Genomic DNA, 22,921 nt, shown 5'->3' with positions numbered 1-22,921 from the left:
TTTTCAACCTACAGCCAACATTTGCTAAAACAACAATGATCCTGAAAACTTGATTAATTTAAAAAGTGAAAACGTGTTACATATATGAACTTGACCCCGGCACGGGAAAAGAAACCCCAAATACTCGACCTAGACAAAGAAGGCCAACCACCAGGAAAAGGGTGGGGGTAACTACAGTAAACACAGATTCAAGAAGGAAGTGTTCACTAACTTTTAAAGAGATAAACTCTCGTCTCATTACAATGGAAAGCAGTATGATACGACTTTTGCCGTTAGAAAAAGATATCACTAACTTGAAATCAAAGTTTGAAGTCGTTCTGGATTTAAACAAATCATTGTCGTCATGGTTATCAAAAGTAGAGATTTTCAGTCAAAAATTCAATGGAATTGTATGTGATTTTATATCCAGGAAAAGAAATATACAAGAACAAATAACTGATCTGAACACACAAAACACTGAGTTGCATTCCAAAATGAACACGTATTCCCATCAAAACGCATACTTAAAATCAAGGTACTTCTGTTTGCAATGCAGGCTCATGTAAAACGACCTGATTATATTTAGTATGGATGAGGCCCTGCAAGGCCGAAATGGACCGACCACACCGGCAGAGAAAAAAATGAATGAGTCCACCGAGTAGTGCTCCGTATATACATAACTAGTTTAGCGTTCATGAAGTATCTAGCCAGAGTCTCGTCGACGTCGCAAGTATGAATTTCACCAAAGTCAACCATGTTGAAAGACCGAGTCAACCGTCGTCAAACGGACGACCCCGACCCATAATTGCTACCTTTGAAAAAACATACACAGTGAGGCAGTACGACGTGCGGGACTTATACTAAATAGGCTAAATAAGACTCAGAGACATTCAGACATCGAATGAGCTCGTTTCCGAAACTCCTGTATAGTGTTTGACTAATTTTACACTGACAAATTTGATTTAGTATTTAAGGTTATAATGAACAATGAAAATCTTAATTTAATTCAGTTCATCTCTGTGAATTTTACAGGAATTCACTGTGATTTCAAACAGTCTTACCGCCTAGTTGTATCCTAAAGCAAAAAGGACACAAAATAAATCACTTCAAAACGACTCACAGTCAAGCTCTAAGGCACGTTTAAAGAACGCAACTTTGATCGATTAAATCTTACAGCCATTTACAATTTCAGACCAGCACAATTAATACAGGTGATAAGACGCCCGTTGCTTCTCAACAATTAACGACGATCCCCGATACTTCAACATACGACGTGGTTATTCAGGTTATCTTCATGACATTATCATGGTGTTGTTTGATCGAGAACTGATTTTAAACAATTTCGACGCTAGCAAGAATCACCTTTACATTTTAACTTCAGCTGTGTCATGTATATGAATTACATTGGCGTGTTTTCATTTTCATCTCTTTTAGAATCGGGCATTTCACTTCTGAAATTATTGATATGGTTTCTGTTTTAATAAGCTGATACATGCTGTGAAATGTGTGTAGAACTCTCGAAATTATTCGTTGTTAATTAATGATGGTTTAAATCGAATAAATAACATATGTATTATTAATAGCGGAATGTATTTGAAGTAGCGAAACATATTAGAGGTTGCTTTAATCAATGTCAAAATGTCATATTGGTTATTGTACATTAATTAGGTGAATGAGATCGTTACTTATTCGATAAGGTTATTCTTTCGTAATTTGATAAACATGTGATGTGCAAGTTATTGAAACCTGTTTGAGTAAGAGAAGCCGTCAAAATCAGAAAAAAAAAACAAGTACAAATCACAACACGTAGGAACCAGGTAGCATGGATAGGTCCCATTTCCGATTTTCATAATCGAAATTCTTGACATCGCTCCAGTGACAATCCAGTGACTATCAGTGTCTACTCTGAGGCATTTTGGTCGAGTAAATTACTCAATGTGGACATTCGCCTAGTCCTTCGTGTTACATTTTTTAGAACAAATTGTAGAAGAAACTGCTAATTTTTAATGAACATTTATTTTAGAGATACTTATTTTTCGCAGCAGGACAACCGAGCAAATTCCATGAAGTGCGATGTTTACTACAGCACAAAAACAAAACAAAATGCGATAAATCCTTTACCGAAACGGATTGAACAACCTTCCAAAGAACTACCTTTTAGACACTGTAAATATCATAATGACGTTGACGGTCGATGCAGTAAGTTTATCGCGCGTTATGTTCTCACAGAATTTGGACGTGCACTCCTTTATCAAAACAGATACTTGTGCAAAGGTTTCGTTCTGAATACTGTCATATAGCGTCGCTATGTGTCCCTCTAAAAATGAAGTCATTTTAGCAATACTATCATTTAATAATGTACGTGAACATCTTATTATTCCAACCCAGAACAAAACATCTTATGTTATATCAGAATCTGGAAGTTATTGAGAGGACCTGTTTGATTTCACCCGGGCACCAGTGCTTACTGTTACGTTTGAAAGCGTAACACTTTGTACACACAGACTCCATAGAGCAGTTATTACATTTTATGTTTATCTTGCAACAGTTGTTGCAATTCTAAACGTCTATTCTTATTTGTATTTCCTTTGCATGACTTGGAATCGTTGGAACATTTACTGCATTCACGACTTCCATACACAAAAACTGTTCTCTCAAAAGCTTCCATCAAATATTTATGAACCAATGTCCTCTAATAGTCCTTATGGTTTGTTCCATGGTGAACTTCGCATCCTAGCACCAGTAAATTGCACTAATGACGATCATTTGCTTGTAATCAAATTTCGGCGCCCTGTTAACATTTGGATGTTAGTTGTGAACATTTGTGATGTCGGACATATTGATATTTTGAAGAAGTGAAAAAGTATGCATGTTGTTTTCCAGTTCCATGTATATTAAACAATTAATATTGACGGGTGACGAAAATATAAAACACAGAATATTTTGTATACCAAACAGGATTATAATTAAACGGATCTCCTTTTTGTTATACATATTTTGAAACCGTTCCCAACATGTACTCAACGCTGAGGACATAAATGTTAGGTTTTGATTTTAACTTTTCAAAATCCAATCACTTGCTGAATCAACATCATGTTCATCCAAAATAAAAAAGGAGTTTATTTGGAATTCCTATAGACATTCCGCTGTCATCTACACCCACTTGTCCTGTTCCCGATGACGTATATGCGAGACATTAATGGCATATGTAACTGATGATCTTGATTCAAAATGATTGTCTTGTGTATAAACTGTAAAGCTTATTACAAAGAAGTAGCACGTATATAAAATTATTAAAAACAGTATGTGATTAGCGTTATGCTTCTTTATAAATATTGCTTTTACAAGTTCATAGATTTGTTTCTTTTCTTTCAACTCTGTCATCGTTTATATTATTAAAGTCTTGTTTGTCATCTGCAATGATATACCGCCTCTGAAACCACAACTTACGAAATATTCCTTCGAGGCCAAACATCAGCTCGTATTTGTACATAACAAGTAACATCCCAATATAACTCCAAAAGCGGGAACAAGACTTAACCATATACAACCAATGGACTCATCATACCAGATTTAAAAAAAGCATACTCCAGAACTAATATGGCGTGTTCAAAGTCAATCTAAATACTTTTAATTTTCATATAAGATATGACTGTATGGAAATTTGAAGAGGCAACATCTATCGACCAAATATAGCAGTATATCAAATTTTACAGCCATCTATTACCAGGCATTCCGCGGAGTTGTGACCTTTCCAGACGAACAAATACGGGTGATAAGATGCCTGCTGCTTCTAAACAATCGACAGCAATAGAACTAACAGAAACATGACCCGATGATATTTTTGCAACTGTTTATCGACATTTAGTCATTTTGTGCAGTGTTAATTTATTTATGACATTTTTAAATATAAGTATGATAGACTATGTGTGTTGTAATTATATAAAACAAAATTATATGCATATTCCCAGATTGCTTATACATTGTATCTGATTTATCATGCGCATCGTCACTTGTGTACATGATTTTTCTTAAAAACGGGCAGTATCTGTAAAATGTGTGTGGAACTCTCAATTGTTCATTTTAGTGTATGGAAAATAGAGAGAGAAAATAACACAAGCCAGATATGATTGATTGCAAAAATGTATTTGTTGATTTTGGTTTGTTACAGGTAAAAAGATCAACATCAAAGTGCTCTTTTGTTCCCGCCCGCTGGGGTCTGAACGATACAATAAATCAAGAAGGTCTGAAAGATCATTAGCTCAAGTATGTTGCTCCAGTAAGCATGCTGGGAAGCTGGGCAATGATATAAAACACATATTTGTTTCTTTAATGTTATAAAAAAGAGGCTGATTTGTTTTCACATATAAACCGCTGTTGTAACAAACTGTGTGCCATAAATCTTTTTGCCATGACAAAGTACTGAATTTCAGGAAAAAATGGAAAAAAAATATTGCCACAAATTATGTAGAAATAATTGCAAAAAATAGACACCTTTTTGGTACGGTAATTATGCTATGTAGTAATAAGCAGTAATAATAATAAAGCAATATATTCTTCAAAAGTCGCATACTTTTGTTAATAAATTAAATATTTCGAATCATTTGCATTCCATAGGTATGCGTATGCAATTGTATGTCTTGTTTTTTTCAAATAAAAGTTTCTGCTTTGGTTTTTAGAAATAAACTTTTAGTTTTAGTTGAAAAAGTTAGGTTTTTTATTATCTTTAATGTGCTAATCATAATAAGTATGGATACAATACAAACTCATTTTAGTCAGAGAGGTGTTATAGCATATGTCTCTAAGATATGAATACGTGAAAGAGCATATGTGTTTCTATTTGTTTAGATTATACAATTATTCAATTCGTCAGCTATGAACAATAAATTTGATAACAAATTAAAAAAAAATATATTAATAATCACTCACATTCGTTATCTATTTCCCCGGTAACGTACATCTTCGCCTGTCTTTGTACTGAATATCCACGGAAAGGCATAGTAAATAGTAACCTTAACAATAATCACTTATATCAATCAATTAAGCAATAATATCGCCACTTTTGTCACTTCCCGATACCTGTCCCATAATATAGATATGCTATTTATTGACTGCGCAATAAAAATCACTGATTCTGCAATGTATTACCTTTACCATAAATAGTTTAATGATATCAAAACGGCGGCCTTGGTAAACGTTTAGTAACGTAAATGACAATTAATTATGGTATCGTCTGAACAACCAAATCATACTACAACAACAGGCAGATATATTCGAAAACAATGTACATAATTAGTATTTAATTGCCGCCTACAATTGTCCAGCCAAGAGCTAGATGACCCGTGGCTACGACCTGTCAGAAGAAAGTTGGATGACAAGTCGTCTTGATACACTTTCTCCTAGGCACTTCGCTGCACAAACGAAACATCATGCATGTAATATTTTACTCGGATTATTTGTTGAGTAAACATTTTGGGTACAAAAACTGTGTCGGCAATATTTTGTTAAGTTATACACAATAGTCGTTTATCTCATATCTTATAGAGTAAAATAACACAAATTATTTATTCCCAGGCTCTCAAGCTAATAATTTCCTCGGACCATTTGTTGTATAAACATTTTTGGCAAACAAAACTGAATTTGGCTTGCATTTTTTTATATATACAGAACAGTCGTTTACTTAAAATCTGCACTCTAACAGATTTACAGTGTTAACAAATGTTTTAATTTTGTCTCAGAATCAGGTGATTTTGTCATAAATGCCTTCAATTCAGTCATATATATAAGATAACTCACAATAAAACAAAATACATTTTTTCGAAACGGTCGAAAATTTAAATATAATATTTAAGCGTTAATGACGCGTTTAGCCATAACATCAATGTTCGACCATAAAAATGAAAAACTGCGATCTATTCTTTACTCAGCCTTCTTAAATCACTTGTTTCCGGACATGTTTGCAAAAATTTGCTCATTCCAAAATAAAAAAAAGTTGTCAAAACGATACATCTGTTAACGTGTAAGACTAAAATAGTACAAGTTATTTGTTAGCATTCTCTCAGGCTTGCCAACAGACGCACCATTAACATTTGTAAAGTATTGAAAGCTAAACAATCTCACTTTTACAGCTGGGAGAATGGAATAAATTTTCCAAGAACAATTTTCATGCCGGGTGTTATGAGATAAACCACTTTTTCATGGTAATCAATGGGCAATCAACATTGTTAGGCAAGAAACACTGACTGTCGCGAAGCTAGTTTGTTTACTCTGATCACCTACACAGACCGGTTTCATACTTTCGTATTAACGATAATCGTATAAACACCTGTAGCCGTGCACAACAACTCTCCTGAGAATGCATGGAGATCTTGACAACGTGCCAGTAAACAATATAACATCAACCGATTTATTACTTCGTACTGAAAACTTCGCATATCAGATTTAATGAATTAGGAATCGTTATACCTGTTCAAAACATGCATGTTTTAATAAGAGTTCCAGAAACCTACTTGCATAACACTTCTATTGTCAACAATGATCGAACTCAGAACAGTCTACAAAATATTGTTTATGTCCACATGTCTAAATAGAATAAAAGGTATACAACAACAAAAAGGCCGTAGTACGTGACCTGAGAATATGAGTACAAACGGCAATGCTAAAAGATCGCTATTTCTGACAATTATTTCAAATGTTATTAAGCAAACTAATAGATATGTTCGTAAAAGTAATAATTATCTGCAATATATGTTAGTTTAACTTTATATTATAATTGCATTTGAAATAGAAATCCACGAAAATACTCTGACCATTAAACTCAAAAATGTTAATGTAGTAAAATTCCTTGAAACACTAAACTTCGGTAGGGTTAAGAGTATTATTAGTAAATACACTTACTGCACATCTGGTAGGCACTGTATTCCAATAATTTGATAAAAAAAAATATAAGTAAGGAATGCGACTAAAGTTTATGTTCCTCTCTTGCAGATTAAGAAACACTTCAGCTCCCGTCTCACGAATGCTAGTTATAACATTATTGTCAAAATGTCATCTAAAATACCCTACAAAACGGAAAACTATTCTCAGACCAGACTTCGGAATTACCAAATCTCCGGTTTACAGTATTTTGAGATGGATGCGCCTCATCCCCAATGTCGATAATACAGGGAAGATATTTTGGGAGAAAGGTAAACACATGGAGAACTGCTTGTTCAATAGACACCGATCGTTTGAGCTTTTTGCGATCAGGGATATATATACGAATAGAGCCTTTATATAAACCAATTAACTTTATATTTCGTTTTTACTAACAATCTGGTTATTTTATTCCACATTGATTCTGGGCGTGATAAAACTTCAAAGAGTTATTGCTATGACATAAAGCACCGTCAACCGTTTCGGTCAGACGGGTATACAATTATATATATGTATATATATATATATATATATATATATATATATATATATATATATATATATATAAATATATATATAAACATTATTTGTAACGATCTTTCTAACAGCTTTTAAAGATGCACTCTTACTCACAAATTATGTAAGATGTACCACAATTAATACAATTGTTTCAATTTACCGAAAGGGATTAATAAATACATATGGTTCTTATGAAGGATACCGTGTTTAATTTAAAAGAAAGGTGCATATAACAGGTATTTATACCTTATGAGAGTTGATCACTGTAAATATTTTAGGACCCACCAATCATTTAACATTTGTGCGTTTTCAGCTATTAAATACACGGTTACAATCATGTTATTAGTACTTAATATTTTCCAAAAATGCATCATTTAGTAAGAAGTTATAGGTATATTTCTCAAAAAAATATGTTTGTTATACATGTGTATGTATTGATTTTAATTACGAGTGTCACTTTAAGGTTGGGTTCACAGAAACGTTATAGTAAATGCATTAAACTATCATAAGATTAGTTAAACCAATACTTTCGAATGTTATCAATTTAGTATGGTGGTTGATTTCTTCTTTTTAATGTTGACGGTTTTTCGAGGCGAAACGGCGTAAACCTGTCACGCGAACAGCAACCAACTTGCTACTTCATCGCGTCTGCAGTGGCTGATTTGCGTTCAGGCTAAGGCGAACGGTCGCTCACGTTGGCTCATGGTTATGTTTTGAATTCCTGTTATGTTTTAGCTCATTATATGCAAGTGGGAAACCAAATCGTTTAACGTTAGCTATCGAGAGTACCTGTTAGCCTGCACTTCACCACGCATGGCTTGAAGCCAAACAAAAATACGACAAAGAAGCGGTTTGGTGTGTGCAAGTGTTGCGAGTTTTTGGTCCGCTACGAGAAAATGCGAAAACTGAAGGCGAAAAGCCGCCAAATCGAAGACAAAAACACGACCTATCGGAAGGGTGGATTTTCACGTTGACGGACTATACTTTTGCTACGCTTTCGCCCTTCATTTGGCGCCTTTGTGTTTTCGTGAGGACTTTTTCGCGCGACGGGTTTTCTCGTTTCCACGTAGCAGATTATCACGTAGGATCTTTTTACCTGTCTTTGCCCGTTTGTCTATATTTTTATCATTTTAGCTTAATAATATTGTGACAAAATCATACCCATAAGTAATTAAGGAGCCCTTGAACATATTCGCCTATTTGAAGAACATTGTTGATATGTTGTCATAAAACACTATCCACGTTTACATTTACTAAAGGAAATTTATTTGTGCCTTTTCCTTTATAGTAATACAAATGTAATGAAATACCATGTTTTCCCGGAATTGGAATATGTTTTAATAGGTCACGGAATGATAGATAACTACTTATCCGGACATATCCATTCGACGTAGTTCATCGTAATATTTCAGTTCATCATATTTAATTAGGTTGTATAATCGCAAACGCAATATATTTGACTTTTCTACTTACTTTAAGTCCCTTGAGCGTCATTGCATGTACTGTCAATGTTCATACATTGTGTCTTTCTTAAATGAATTAGCAGATTCAGGCCACGCCCCCCCCCCCCCCCCCTTACCCCTAATATTGTCAAAAATTACTTTTTATGTCCAAATCGGAGAAAAAGGTTAGAAAATACGCCCAAAATGCACCATTTCGTATTCGAAAATACTTATTTTTTCTAGGGCGAGTACGATCTCCCACCTACCACTGCCAACTTCTTAAACCATTTCAATTCCGGTTCGAGACAGGGCGAATGTCATGAGGTTGTGCCCCTAACTTACGCCCCTTTTAATTTCAATTCATGAAACCGCTCCTAAAATGGATTCACATACAAGCACTAATGTATAAAATGTTTGGTGTTGCCGGAACCTTAGAAATAAAATCATGTATTGAACTCAACCAAATTTAGCATATAGTTAAGACACGATAGTTTTTAATGTTGTTTTTTTTTCAAATTAATATATAACAATCTTTTGACACAAAAAAAAACATTTCATTACTTACTATTAATTGTTCCATTTCATAGATGCCATATCGATGGTAAAAAATGATAGGGGAAGTAACCGCTGCATATAACTTGTAACAACGAGAAAGTATTGTGCTTTGTGGTCTGTAACCATTTATGAAACTGTTGATTGCAAAAGTAACGAGTGCTACCAAGAAATCAACATATTTTTTGTAAATACGAAACATGTACATTTGTTTTGAATTTAAGAGTTTAATGATTCTAACCAGGCCTTAGTCCCAGATTTAACTAAGCTATGAATCGATTTTATTGGTCAGATACTTCGCCCGCCCTGGGAGAGGTCCACATCACTCAACAAGTCGGCGTAGCACTCTATGATGGCGCGGATAAGGTACAAAACTACACTATCACTAAGTCTAATTGACTATATTCATAATATTGTTTGTATTGACAACTTCCGGGAACCTAACACTTCCATTAGACTCACAACCATTTAACGTGATAAATTTACAGGTCATCGACCCATTGATAGGGCTACCAGACAAATCGGCCCCTTACCAAATCGGCCCCTAGTTCAAACGGTTACCTTTTCGGCCCCTTACCAAATCGTCCCCATCACGTAGACGTTTCGGCCCCTGATTACCGAGACGTTTCGGCCCTTATTTTAATAGACAAAGCTATACTGTATACATGCATACAAAGGTATAGATAAAAATAGATTTAAAGAAAATATCTGTACACTTGAAAACATGTAAAGATTTCTTCACGAGATATTTTTATAAAACGAAATAGAGTTGAAGAAGAAATGTTTAAACTTATTTTTTTTAAATAATCTTTAAATATTATACACAACTATGTTGCTAATAATATGTATAATGACATGTCCATTGTCTAACATCAGTCTTGACCAAACACCAGATGCCTTTTAAGATGGATATTGATGGATAATGATTTATGAACAGAAGAGAACAGATATTTTATAAGAACTATTATTATACAGTACATCTTCTTATTAACTACAATTTAATAATAAAAAACAAACACATGGAAAGAAAGTTATACATTTTATGAAATTCAGTAATTTATATTCAAATCAGGTAAGGATGAAAAAAACTATTATTAATCTTATATTGAATACGTATGCAAAACCATACTGGCTTAAAAGGTGTTTTTAGACAGACGGTCTTATGGCGAATTGTCATTCCACAGAGGTATCAGGCGTTGGTATTGTGACACTTTGTGTTTACAAGCTTATAAATACGTCTACAAGGATTGTTCCGACTTTCCCAACCGCTAATTCTCACACTTACAGAATAATACCAATCAACTGTAAATAACATTAACAAATTAAAGACAATTATTCATTCACACGTTTTTGAATGTCTTTTTCACACCCACAGTTTGCCTTGCAAAGAACGCATGGTTCAAAGACAATTTTTCTTTGAAGTCTTTAATGATCAATTAATAATTAACAGTTAAAACAAATAAAAATTCTTAGATTTTCTAACATTTTATTTTAAAAATCAGGGTATTTTTTAAATCAGTCATATCATTGTTTTTCATGCATATTTGTCTATTTGTAAATTTAAATATGTTATTTACAACTTATTTACAGATCTCATTTACATTTATAAGAAGACCTACAATGTTTTACTTTATACTCAAGATAAAAAATAAAATAAAATTAAGGGGCCGAAATGTCTCTGTTGAAAATCACTAAGGGGCCGAAACGTCTCGAGTCATTTTAATTAAGGGGACGAAATGGCAGGGCCGAAACGTCTTAGGGGCCGATTTGGTAGTAGGCCGATTTGGTAAGGGGCCGATTTGTCTTGATCCCATTGATAGCCCTGCTAATTAGTCCACTACTCGGCACTAGCCCTGCTAATCAGTTCCATAGTATTTATATTAACTGTATTGCCCTTTGGCTTTGCCTGGGTACAGGTAACAGGTTTTATTTTGATCTGTGTTATTAAGAATTATAAAACATATTTAGACAGCGAGATAGTGTGGCTAATGCACCAGTTAACTGTAACCATGGCCCTCCCAGGTCTGGGGAATAGCGGGGACTTTGACTTTCGGTCCAGCCAAGCCCGGGCAGAATCCCTGTCCTGCAGGGACCAACTGCTGGTAAAATCCCCGCACCCTAGTGACCCTAGGTAAGGCCCATTCCCCAAGACATAACCACTGCATTCAGCCGGCACTGGGGAGCCACCTGGTAGGTAAAAACACGGTCCATTTCCCTGGCTATCCTAAGTATACTTCCGAACTTAGGGATTGACATAATGGTGCATAATATGTGAACACATCAGATAACAAGATAAGTCACTAGGTGCTCTAAACCTTTTGGTAAAAAATAACTTTAGTCGGACTACTTGCAGACATGTGAATCTTTGGCAATGACAGAGAGGTAGATTTAGGTCTCAAAAGCGGTAGTTTGGGGTCAAAAGCGGTAGAATTTATATTTCCTTTAATTTTCAGGTAAAAACAATGATGGAAACATTAATGTTAACAAAAACTTGATAATTTCTTTCTATTTAGATTTTTGGAAAATACGCATAAAATATGTCATGGTTGAGAGACTTGTCAAATGTCACTGTTTTTGATTGAGAAATAGAAGGAATATTACCTCTGCTTTGTAAAAACAAGTTTATATTCAGAAGAGCAGCTAAAAAATGAAATCACATGGTTGAGAGAGGCATAAAATATGTCATGGTTGAGAGACTTGTCAAATGTCACTGTTTTTGATTGAGAAATAGAAGGAATATTACCTCTGACTTGTAAAAACAAGTTTATATTCAGAAGAGCAGCTAAAAAATAAAATCAGACTGCCAAAACAGGTCGGAGTGTAAGTGCAGACGACTGCAGAATTGTGTTTGTCAATTTTCACTCCAACTTGTCGTAAAATTTTATACACAGTAGATAATTATAACACATTGGAAATGTTGTTTTCTTGAATGTTTTGACAGTTTTATAATGTTTTTGATATTTACAAAATGCTAATTAGTTGGATGCCAATTAACAAAGAATGCTGATTAGTGGTCTTCTGTACCATACTGGTAACTTAGCAACGATCTCGGCTAAAGTGTGAAGTGATTTGACAAGTTGTTTATTGCACCATGTTCTTTAAAGTGACAGATTAATATGGTATTTCAGCATGGTTGATAGAATTTTGAGGTTTTTAAAAGAAAGTACGAGGCCAATTTTATATAAAATTGAGGGTTTTTTTTCAAAGAGCTTTCAATATCGGTAGATTTCAACGGGAAAGCGGTATGGCGTTAGAAGGGTCTCAAAAGCGGTATATTTTACCTACCGCCGGTAGATTTCACATGTATGCTTCTTGCACAGTACACTCAATGAGTTAGACCCACTTTCCTCAATCACATTGAGGGATAAAGTCCATGATTGCAGACTGCCTCCGAGGGTAAAACTGTTTCCCTCATTTAATTCCCCCGAGTTCCTCCAAGTGGCTGGTTTACCGTGGAGTTAAAAAAGAAAGATAGCGATGGTAATCGTCCGATTTTATGACCCCACAGTGGAACTCAGCATCTTATCAGATAAGCAAGAAAACGTTCTTGTTCAGAAGTTTTTTTTTTTATGCTTATGTACATTGTTAGTTGTAAAAGATTCTTACTAGAGAAAATCCGCGGAGGGAAACGGAAAGTGGGTCTTACTCGTTGAGTGTATTGTAATGTAACATATTAATGACTTATGTTCTGTCCGGTATCGGGTCAAATTGGCCCAATTACCTTTACAGCCTGGTACAATTTCAGCAGACTTTTTTTTAAAAATTTATCTACTTTTTGCCATTCTTTTCAGTCTCTCAAAGACGAAAAAATAATATGTTTGTAAACTTAATATTCTATATAGAATTGATGTCATAGATGTTAGATAAACACATCGCTGTTAATTTGGGATATTTTTTAATAATAATAATACAAAGATTGGCTGAAATGGATCAGACCAAAATGGTTACTGGGCCAAAAAGGTAATTGGGCTGAGTTGACCGGGCTTCGTTTTGTCCCATTGTCGCGGATCGGCTGACAAATCCAGGTGAAAATTATTATATTTAACTCTTGCATTTAATACATAGAGTATCCAAATTTTGTCGAAAGTTTTTGAGATAAAGATATTCCAGGCTTAAAAAAATATATATTTGGACAAGACAAATTCTTGAATGATTGCAGTCTCATCTGGTCTGTCAAAATCTTGCCTTTCAGAAATCATCAGTACGGTAGTATACTGGCATTTATGAAAAACGTGTATCTGTCTGTTTTCCTCTCATTTCAGACTAACTTTGTTGGTGGCATTTTAAGTTTAACAAGTCACAAATTGCTCTGGAAAGAAAACTATGGAAAGGTTTGTTTTCAAGTTCACCTACATATAAGATTATATTAAATGTAATTTGTTATTAGACTTATTGAATTATCTTACTTGAAACACGAACATTCTAGTACCGTAAGCATTTAAATATGATGAGCTTTTTAAATTGTGTAATATAAAACACAAGTGTTGTTCCATTGCTGTTCAATAAGAATTATAATTGAAATTTGATCAAGAAGGTCAACATTGGTAACCATCGATAGTGAGTTGTTCATAATTGATTATTGAAATGTACATTTGAAAACAGAAATTTTCTTCAAGTGAGGAAAAACATGAGTAATTTGTAGTTATAAAATAATGAGTGAAGGGTTTGCACAAAAATAATAAATTATTGACTAATTATCGTTCTGTTTTCAATCGATAGTAAGTTTGGTCAGAGTCAAGCATTATAATTATATGTTATATATCACAGACCAGCTGCCTTTGCCTGCCTCTTCCACTTGTTGTCTATCTGGAGGAGCAGCCTTCAGGTTTTGCTAAAAGGTAAGAAAATTAAAAAGCCATGAACATGTTTCGTGTCAGGAAAAGTTTAGAGGACCACAGATTCTACATTAATTGTTAAAAGAGAGCATAAGGTGATTTTTTAATACTTATAAACAGACATACATGAAAGTTTTCATCTGAAATAACTTATTGACTCTTGTCTGAGGTGACTCTTTGTCATTTGTCAACGTTTTTGTGGATATTAATGTTTGCTTTTAGCAAACAATCTACCTATTGTCATGGTGAGTTTCTTTTTCTTCAGTGCCAAGATAGTTGTTCACCTGACAGCCCCTGAGCCTGGCCAGACCTCGGGTCCAGTTGCCAGCAGCAAGTTTGACTATATACGGCTCTCCTTCAGGGACAGCGGTCAATCAGAGGTGAGCTCTTTAATATTAAGTAATTGTTTGATCTTTGTTCTTCTTTATTTCTTCTGTAACGATGGAATGAACAAGGAAAATGTTGTTGTAGGTTGAAAGAATAAAGTTTTTGGAACAGACAATTAAATACACCTAAAGAATAAGTGAAATATTTGTGTTAATTGTTTGTTTTCATGGCCTGAAGATAAACACATGGATGGTTTTGATGTTGACCACATTTTTTCTGTATTGCAGTTTATGCGCTACTTTACCCAGGCGATCAAGGATCAGAAGTGGAAGGAAAAGGTGCTGCCCCCTGGCCAGGCTGGTGTTACGGTAGGTTAAGTCCACAAGAGACAGTTAACTACTTCTCATAGTCTATTTTAACCTCCAAATTGATTTCCATTTACTCATCCAAGATCTTAACCTAAGACATCACAGATCTCATTTTAGCCACTAAAATGTTTAAATGCCCTTGCCAGCAAATGAAATGAAAGCCTCCATGCATGCTATTTTTAAAATTATCCCGGGCACCAAACAAATCATACGACACTGATGTGTATTTTTTCTTTCAGGGAGGCCGCCATAGGCCAGGTATTGTTGGCATTGAGCGCTCCTTACAACAAAGGAACAAGCAGACAGACTCCTCCATCAGTCAGTCATTCCAGGATCTGAAAAAACTCATGGATAAGGCAAGTTGAGTCTGAAGTAATATTTATGTGTGTTTTAGATTGCTGAAACTTTGCGAGGGATTCAATTTTGGGAATGTTCATGAATCGATTAGATGGCCGAATGTTAAACCGAGGAAAATTGTTGAGATAATGGTGTTAGATAGATAGATGTATTTATTTGAACATAAAATTACAATTTACACGCATTTTAAAATTAAGACATCTAGTTGCAGAACAATATATATGAATAAATAAAGCCATGTCAATCAAAATTATATGTTAGGATATCACAAAAAGAGTTAAAATAAAACATAAATTGAGTGACATGGCCAAAAAGCACCTTGCAAAATTAAAACATTATGCCATATAGCCATCATATTATAAGATCTGTACACTTAAAGTCTTAATATTATTAAAAGAGATAATTTGTGAATACTAGCGTGTAGCATTCTCAAAGTTCAGAATTGTAATACTTACTCGGAAGTTACTCCATAGTTACATGTATACTTTTGTTGAGACACTAGATAACAAATGAGCTAAAGACCTTTCTATTTAATATTCTGATTTGTATAAAGACAATTTAATAGAAATAGTGGGATCTCAGTATGTTGTATTTCTTTATTTGCAGGCAAAGGATATGGTAGCCTTGTCAAAGACGATAGTGAACAAAATCAAAGACAAACAGGGTGATATCACAGAGGATGAGGTGTGTTAGCAGAGTGTTCATATGTTGGGGTTGCGAGTTTTTCAGGATGGGGTATGGGGGAGGAGGAGAAAGGGTGTCGTCTGTGTTATGAAGCAAGTTTCTACTGTATACTACAAACACATATGCATGGGGTTTTTGGTACATGTACATGCATATTAAAGATCTACTTTTCCATTTATGATCAATCATTTTGTTATCAAATGTAGGCGCTTTATTGTTTGTAAGAATTTTTATCAATATTACTTTCTTCTGTGGAACAAAAGTTTGATGTATAACAGAACATATAATGTATTTTGTCAATTGATAAATACTTTACCGATGTTCTAAAATATTTCATGCGTGTCTTTGCAGACAGTGAAGTTTAAAGCATACCTGCTCAGTATGGGCATTCCGAACCCCGTTACCCGGGAGACCCACGGAACTGGGGACAGGTACTACCAGGAATTGGCACGGGAACTTGGAAAAGTCCTTGAAAAGCCCATACAGGTATAGTTTAGGAGGAAGGTTTTGGTAAAAGCCATCTAAAAACATGTTACATGAAATGCTGTAGTGTCTTTTCGAAGTCATTTAAAATGAATAAGCCCATACAAATTAGCCGATGTTCCGGGTCAAATCAAAGAAATAGATATGTTGAATTCCTTCAATGTATCTGATTTGGGTGCATCTGTGTTCAGACAGTTGTCACTTACTTGACTTAGCCAGACGACAATAAGGTTTCCCCGGGTACATTAGTTTCCTCCACAACATAAAACCATACAGTCTTGTGATATTGTGTTCCTGAGAGTAACTAATACAATGTTGTAAAAAAATGTTTCAAAGTCATTTTGAAATGGATAAGTAAAAACAAAGTAATGTCTCTGACTCTGTATATACAATTGTTGTTTCAGGAGTGTGGGGGTATGATGACCATGACTGATGTCTACTGTAGGGTGAATAGAGCCAGAGGAATGGAGGTATTGTGCATTTATAGTATTTAACAATTAATGATTTGAATATGTCGTAACAATGTTTTGAATTAATGTATTAAAACAATTTTAAACTCTGGTTTTCATGAAAGTAGATCATTCTTATGCCATTAAGTCTGCTAATGTGTTTTATCAAATTCAGCCTTTTTTAATTCATGAATTATAAGCTGGGAGTAGGACTGTTATTAGACCCAGGTTTAAGTGTTACAGTTTACATTGCATACATTGTTTTTATGCCCCCGAAGGTGGGCATATTAAAATCGCACCGTCCGTCCGTCCGGCTCTGTAACTTTCCCTTGTATGGACAGATTTTAAAATAACTTGCCACATGTGTTCCACATACCAAGACGACGTGTGGCGTGCAAGACTCTATCCCTACCTTAAAGGTCAAGGTCACACTTAGTGTTTATTCACAATGGAGTGCTGCATATAAGGACATAGAGTATAGGTTGTTGTGTCCGGGCTGTAACTTTCTCTTGTATGGACAGATTTTAAAATAACTTGCCACATGTGTTCCACATACCAAGACGACGTGTCGCGTGCAAGACCTGTGTCCCTACCTCAAAGGTCAAGGTCCCACTTAGTGTTTATTTACAATGGAGTGCTGCATATAAGGACATAGAGTATAGGTTGTCGTGTCCGGGCTGTAACTTTCCCTTGTATGGACAGATTTTAAAATAACTTGCCACATGTGTTCCACATACCAAGACGACGTGTCGCGTGCAAGACCCATGTCCCTACCTTAAAGGTCAAGGTCACACTTAGTGTTTATTCACAATGGAGTGCTACATATAAGGACATACAGTATAGGTTGTCGTGTCCGGGCTGTAACTTTCTCTTGTATGGACAGATTTTAAAATAACTTGCCACATGTGTTCCACATACCAAGATGATGTGTCGCGTGCAAGACCCGTGTCCCTGCCTCAAAGGTCAAGGTCACACATAGTGTTTATTCACAATGGAGTGCTGCATATAAGGACATAGAGTATAGGTTGTCGTGTCCGGGCTGTATATTTCCCTTGTATGGACAGATTTTAAATTAACTTGCCACATGTGTTCCACATACCAAGACGACGTGTCGCGTGCAAGACCCGTGTCCCTACCTCAAAGGTCAAGGTCACACTAAGTGTTTATTCACAATGGAGTGCTGCATACAAGGACATGGGGTATAGGTTGTCGTGTCAGGGCTGTAACTTTCTCTTGTATGGACAGATTTTAAAATAACTTGCTACATGTGTTCCACATACGAAGACGACGTGTCGTGTGCAAGACCCATGTCCCTACCTATAAGGTGAAAGTTACACTAAGTGTTTATTCACAAGGGAATTCTGAATATAAGGACATAACAGTGTAGGTTGTCAAGTATGGGTGGTATTTTTTTATGTTCAGAGGCAATTTAAAATAACTTGCCATATGTATTTGACACGTAAAGGCAAGATCAACTTTTCATGTACTGACCTTGTTCGTGGGGGGCATTCGTCACATACTGTGACAGCTCTTGTTAAAAAATCTATTTCAGCTGATTTCACCCGAGGATTTACTGAATGCTTGTGAGATGTTTGAGTATCTAAAGCTACCTATCAGGTACGTCATGGTAACCCTATTATGGCCAATGGACAGGTCAGCTTTATTACCTAGCTCGTCTTTTTTTCAAAGAAAATAGTCCAGGTATTGTCATAGGCTTGGTGATGTGGGTGTTGTTGCGCAAAAACTCTAACATTGGCTATAACTCAAAAACCGTATAAAATATTCAATTAAAACCTGGTACACATGTTGCCAGATAGAATACACTCAAGTATATGGCGCCAAGTGCACATAACTTTGGCTGTAATAATAATTGAGTTATGCCTATTATTTAGCTGAGAAAACTAGGACAGACAGCATTTGCATTCAATCTGTGGTGCTCTAGTCTTAAATTAGTGAAACAGTAGTACTCAAAAGAAGTTTTTTTGGACAACTTTTCAAGTGTCAATGTCCGGCAAATTTATTGACCAGAGCCTGCATAATTCATATTAAAATTAAATCGAGTTACTAAATTTTTCAATGCAAGATGCTAAGCTACCAATGAATAATATAAATTATATGTTAATAATGTTTCTTGGTATATTACCATTGTAAGATAACTTGTAAACTTGAGGGTCTTATGGTTTATCTGTTCTTTTTCATTGCCTCCAAAATGGACGCCAGTACTGGTTTCAACCAAGGAAAACGTCTCAAACTTTGATTCTGTAAGCTATTTGTTTTGGTAACATTCAAACACACTGAGAAATTATTGTAAACTAATGTGTATTCTCATTCAGGCTGCGGACGTTTGACAGCGGGGTGGTAGTTCTCCAGTCCAATACCCACAGTGAGACAGAGGTCATCAGGCAAACTGTAGAAGCTGTGAGTCATATAGCACTCCTTGGTGGAAGGATGTATTATTTTATATGACTCTTTCATAGTGTTTAACAGGGTTTTAGAAAAAACAGGGTTCTGCAGATTTAATATATTGTTTCACCTTTGAAAGAATATTTCCTCAACTATTAAACAAATCATAATAATCATATAATAATTTTGCACATGTTTATAAAGAAAGGCCGTTACTCTAAAATGATGACATTATTATTTGCCTTCTTAGTAATGATTCTGGGTATACAATATATGTTCCAGGTTCAAGGCAGTGGATCTTTAACAGCTGAGGAGCTGGCTCAGTTGATTGGATTATCTGTGATACTCACAAAAGAAAGGCAAGAAAGCTATAATTAACTTTTCTTCTTTTCTGAAAAAAAAACATTCAGATCTAGTCATACCTTTGCAGGTGGTGCTGTTGCATGTGGTGCTGTTGCAGGTGGTGCTGTTGCAGGTGGTGCTGTTGTGCAGAAACTTAACCTTGATCTTAACTGAATAATGGTTCAAAATATTCACATGTAATTTAATACACATGTTACCAGTGACAATTTGAACATGTGTAGCAAGGCCGATAACTCTGACCTTAAAATTTGATTGGGTTATTTCCCTTGATTGACACAAAACAAGCGAGCATTGGCATCCGCTTGCGGTGCTCTTGATTATATTTGATGTTATATTGTAGCAGCCGTTTCATATGAAATTATATGACATTTTGAGTTGTGCAGTGAGTCAGATATAGGTATATGCTCATAGCATCCTCAATAGAATTATGTCTCCCCCTCTCTGGGGGAGACATATTGTTTTTGCCCTGTTCGTCAGTCCGGTAGTCCGTCAGTCCGTCAGTCCGTCCGTACGTCACACTTCGTTTCCGATCGATAACTGGAAAACCGCATGACCTAGGATCACCAAACTTGGTAGGGAGGTTGGTCGTGAGGTGTAGAGGATCCCTATTGTTTTTGGGGTCACTAGGTCAAAGGTCAAGGTCGCAGCGACCCCCAATATAAAAAACATTTCTGCTCAAAATCTTGAGAACGGTTTGACCTAGGTTCACCAAACTTGGTAGGGAGGTTGGTCATTAGGTGTAGAAGATCCCTATTGTTTTTGGGGTCACTAGGTCAAAGGTCAAGGTCGCGGCGACCCCCAATGTAAAAAACATTTCCGCTCAATATCTTGACAATGGTTTGACCTAGGTTCACCAAACTTGGTAGGGAGGTTGGTCATGAGGTGTAGAAGATCCCTATTGTTTTTGGGTTCACTAGGTCAAAGGTCAAGGTCGCGGCGACCCCCAATGTAAAAAACATTTCCGCTCAATATCTTGAGAATGGTTTGACCTAGGTTCACCAAACTTGGTAGGGAGGTTGGTCGTGAGGTGTAGAGGATCCCTATTGTTTTTGGGGTCACTAGGTCAAAGGTCAAGGTCGCGGCGACCCCCAATATAAAAAACATTTCTGCTCAAAATCTTGAGAACGGTTTGACCTAGGTTCACCAAACTTGGTAGGGAGGTTGGTCATGAGGTGTAGAAGATCCCTATTGTTTTTGGGGTCACTAGGTCAAAGGTCAAGGTCGCGGCGACCCCCAATGTAAAAAACATTTCCGCTCAATATCTTGAGAATGGTTTGACCTAGGTTCACCAAACTTGGTAGGGAGGTTGATCATGAGGTTTAGAAAACTCCTATATTTTGGGGGGTCACAAGGTCAAAGGTCAACGTCGCTGTGACCTCTAATGTAAAAACATATTTCCGTGCAATATCAGGAGAATGCTTTGATCTAGTTTGAATATTCCTGTTTATTTGATTTCTCATCAACTTACTATTGAATTGATAAAGGTTTTTTTAGTTTAATAAAATAAACTTAATGTCTATCTTTTAATGATAAACATGTATTGCAGGTTACTGCTGACAGAGAGAGAGGGTGGGGTATGTCGGGACGATTCTGAGGAAGGACTTCGCTTCTACCCAAATCACTTTCTGACGACAACCTGAACACTTCCAGACACAAAACCCTTAATGTTTTTGAACTTTGATGATACCATTTCCAGACATAATCTGTTTTGGATTCCTTTCCTTGGAACCCACAGGGACAAATATTTTTTAATATGTATCAAGGGTGTGGCAGTGAAGCTCTAAGTGACATTAAATAAATAAGCAGGCTCAAGTTTCTAGAAATATCTTAAGCATAGCGTACACATGCCATACCTGGAATCTTGCTCCATTATATTATCAGTTGTGATTTATGTACTTCTTGTAGAGCTGAGTATTTAATTGATGTTCGCAACCTGAAATTGTATTAAGTGCAATATGTTGTAACAGTGGTCGAAATTAGCATAAGCCCACAAGCCCTGCACTGGTAAAATGCTTTCTTCGGGCTTGCTCAAATTCTGGGTTTTATACAGCAGAGCTTGTTCAAAAATGTAATGCCAAGCATTAGTATCTGAATTCAGGCTTGTTCATCCAAAAGACTCATTTCGATGACTGTTGTTAATGATATTTTATAATTCTTTTGTATACATGTAATTGGTACCTGACTTCTATGAAGATTTCTTTTCAAGTAGTGTGTATAATTCTTATGTATAGTATACATATAATTGGTACATAACTTTTATTTGTTATTTCTCTTCAAGAAGTGTATGTTTCTTGTACTGTAGGGTCACCTTTTTTTCTATTTTTGTGTGTATGTTTTGTTTTTAACAATAAACAGGTGTACAGTATACACATAATACAACTGCCATTGTTTACATTCAAGAAAAACTTGACATGAAATATAGATAATAAATTGACTGATATAGATCGAATTTTTTATCAGATTTTTAAAATTGCTAAGTTTTTCATGAAAAAATATAACACTAAAATGTGTTGTTATTAGCTTTTAATAGTGCAACTTTAGCATTATGACAGCACAAATCATTGTGGTAGGCTAACGAGCTGCATCCATATAGTTCATCACCCAATCAAAAAGTTTATGTTGAAATGTCCTGTTTTGTACAGTATACTTACTTAAACATAAAATTTAACTCTGACAATGGCTCGACATCACATTCACAGGCCCAATATCACAAAAATACTTTAAGTCTCAACTTGTTTTACCATATAGCATCAGACATTATTGAAAATAATATGTTTTTACACTTTCTAAACCCACATTCTATCTTTGGTTCGATCCCCCGTCGCATCACTAAAAAAACTAATCGTCTTCCGGGAGGGACGTTAAATGGGGGTCCCGTGTGACAGTGCTATACAGTGGTGCACGTTAAAGAACCAGGGTAGCTCTAACCAGGGTTACATTTTGTCTGTGCACATTGCTCCAAAAAAACCTAAAATGACTAACAATCTTAACGGAGCACTCGCCGAATGGGCAAGGCCCGAGTGCGAGTATAAATAAGCTTACACACCCACCTCAAAACCGCAGAAGACCGTCTCCGTGGCCTTGTGGTTAAGGCGTCCGCCTACGGAGCGGATGTTCGTGGGTTCGATCACGGGCCGCGTCATACCGAAAGACGTTAAAAGCTGGTACAAGTAGCTCCCTTGCCTGGCGCTCGGCATCCAAAGGAAAAGTGGTGTTCTCAGTACTGGTTCAACCCAGGAAAGTTG

General features: G+C 35.7%; 2 protein-coding genes across 2 annotated transcripts in view; one reads left to right on the top strand and one right to left on the bottom strand.

The window, feature by feature from the left end:
- The window catches only part of LOC128227336 (neuronal membrane glycoprotein M6-a-like), a 70,111-nt gene extending 62,983 nt beyond the window's left edge, over positions 1-7,128 (bottom strand). Inside the window, exon 1 of the mRNA XM_052937760.1 lies at positions 6,877-7,128. Within this exon, the coding sequence (XP_052793720.1) occupies positions 6,877-6,883 (7 nt within the window). The 5' untranslated portion in view covers positions 6,884-7,128. The remainder of the gene's footprint in view (positions 1-6,876) is intronic.
- A 2,451-nt stretch (positions 7,129-9,579) lies between these two features.
- LOC128226554 (vacuolar protein-sorting-associated protein 36-like) lies at positions 9,580-22,185 on the top strand. The gene is made up of 13 exons (XM_052936491.1): positions 9,580-9,773; positions 13,670-13,738; positions 14,175-14,245; positions 14,508-14,622; positions 14,857-14,937; positions 15,177-15,293; positions 15,901-15,978; positions 16,330-16,464; positions 16,866-16,931; positions 18,463-18,527; positions 19,244-19,328; positions 19,596-19,672; positions 21,223-22,185. Exons 1-13 carry the CDS (start codon positions 9,678-9,680, stop codon positions 21,314-21,316), a joined length of 1,149 nt encoding a protein of 382 aa, XP_052792451.1. The 5' UTR covers positions 9,580-9,677; the 3' UTR covers positions 21,317-22,185.
- The last annotated feature ends 736 nt before the right edge of the window (positions 22,186-22,921 follow it).

The sequence above is a fragment of the Mya arenaria genome, chromosome 3, assembly GCF_026914265.1.
Source record: "Mya arenaria isolate MELC-2E11 chromosome 3, ASM2691426v1".
Taxonomy (NCBI): Eukaryota; Metazoa; Mollusca; class Bivalvia; order Myida; family Myidae; genus Mya; species Mya arenaria.
The sequence above is the reverse complement of the archived record's forward strand: the minus strand, read 5'-3'. Positions and strand labels throughout refer to the sequence as shown.

Coding starts and splice junctions, on each gene's coding strand:
- LOC128226554 (XM_052936491.1), top strand. CDS start 9,678: ATGAATCGATTTTATTGGTCAGATACTTCGCCCGCCCTGGGAGAGGTC. Junction 13,739..14,174: donor GGAAAGAAAACTATGGAAAG/GTTTGTTTTCAA, acceptor TATATATCACAG/ACCAGCTGCCTTTGCCTGCC. Junction 19,673..21,222: donor GTGATACTCACAAAAGAAAG/GCAAGAAAGCTA, acceptor CATGTATTGCAG/GTTACTGCTGACAGAGAGAG.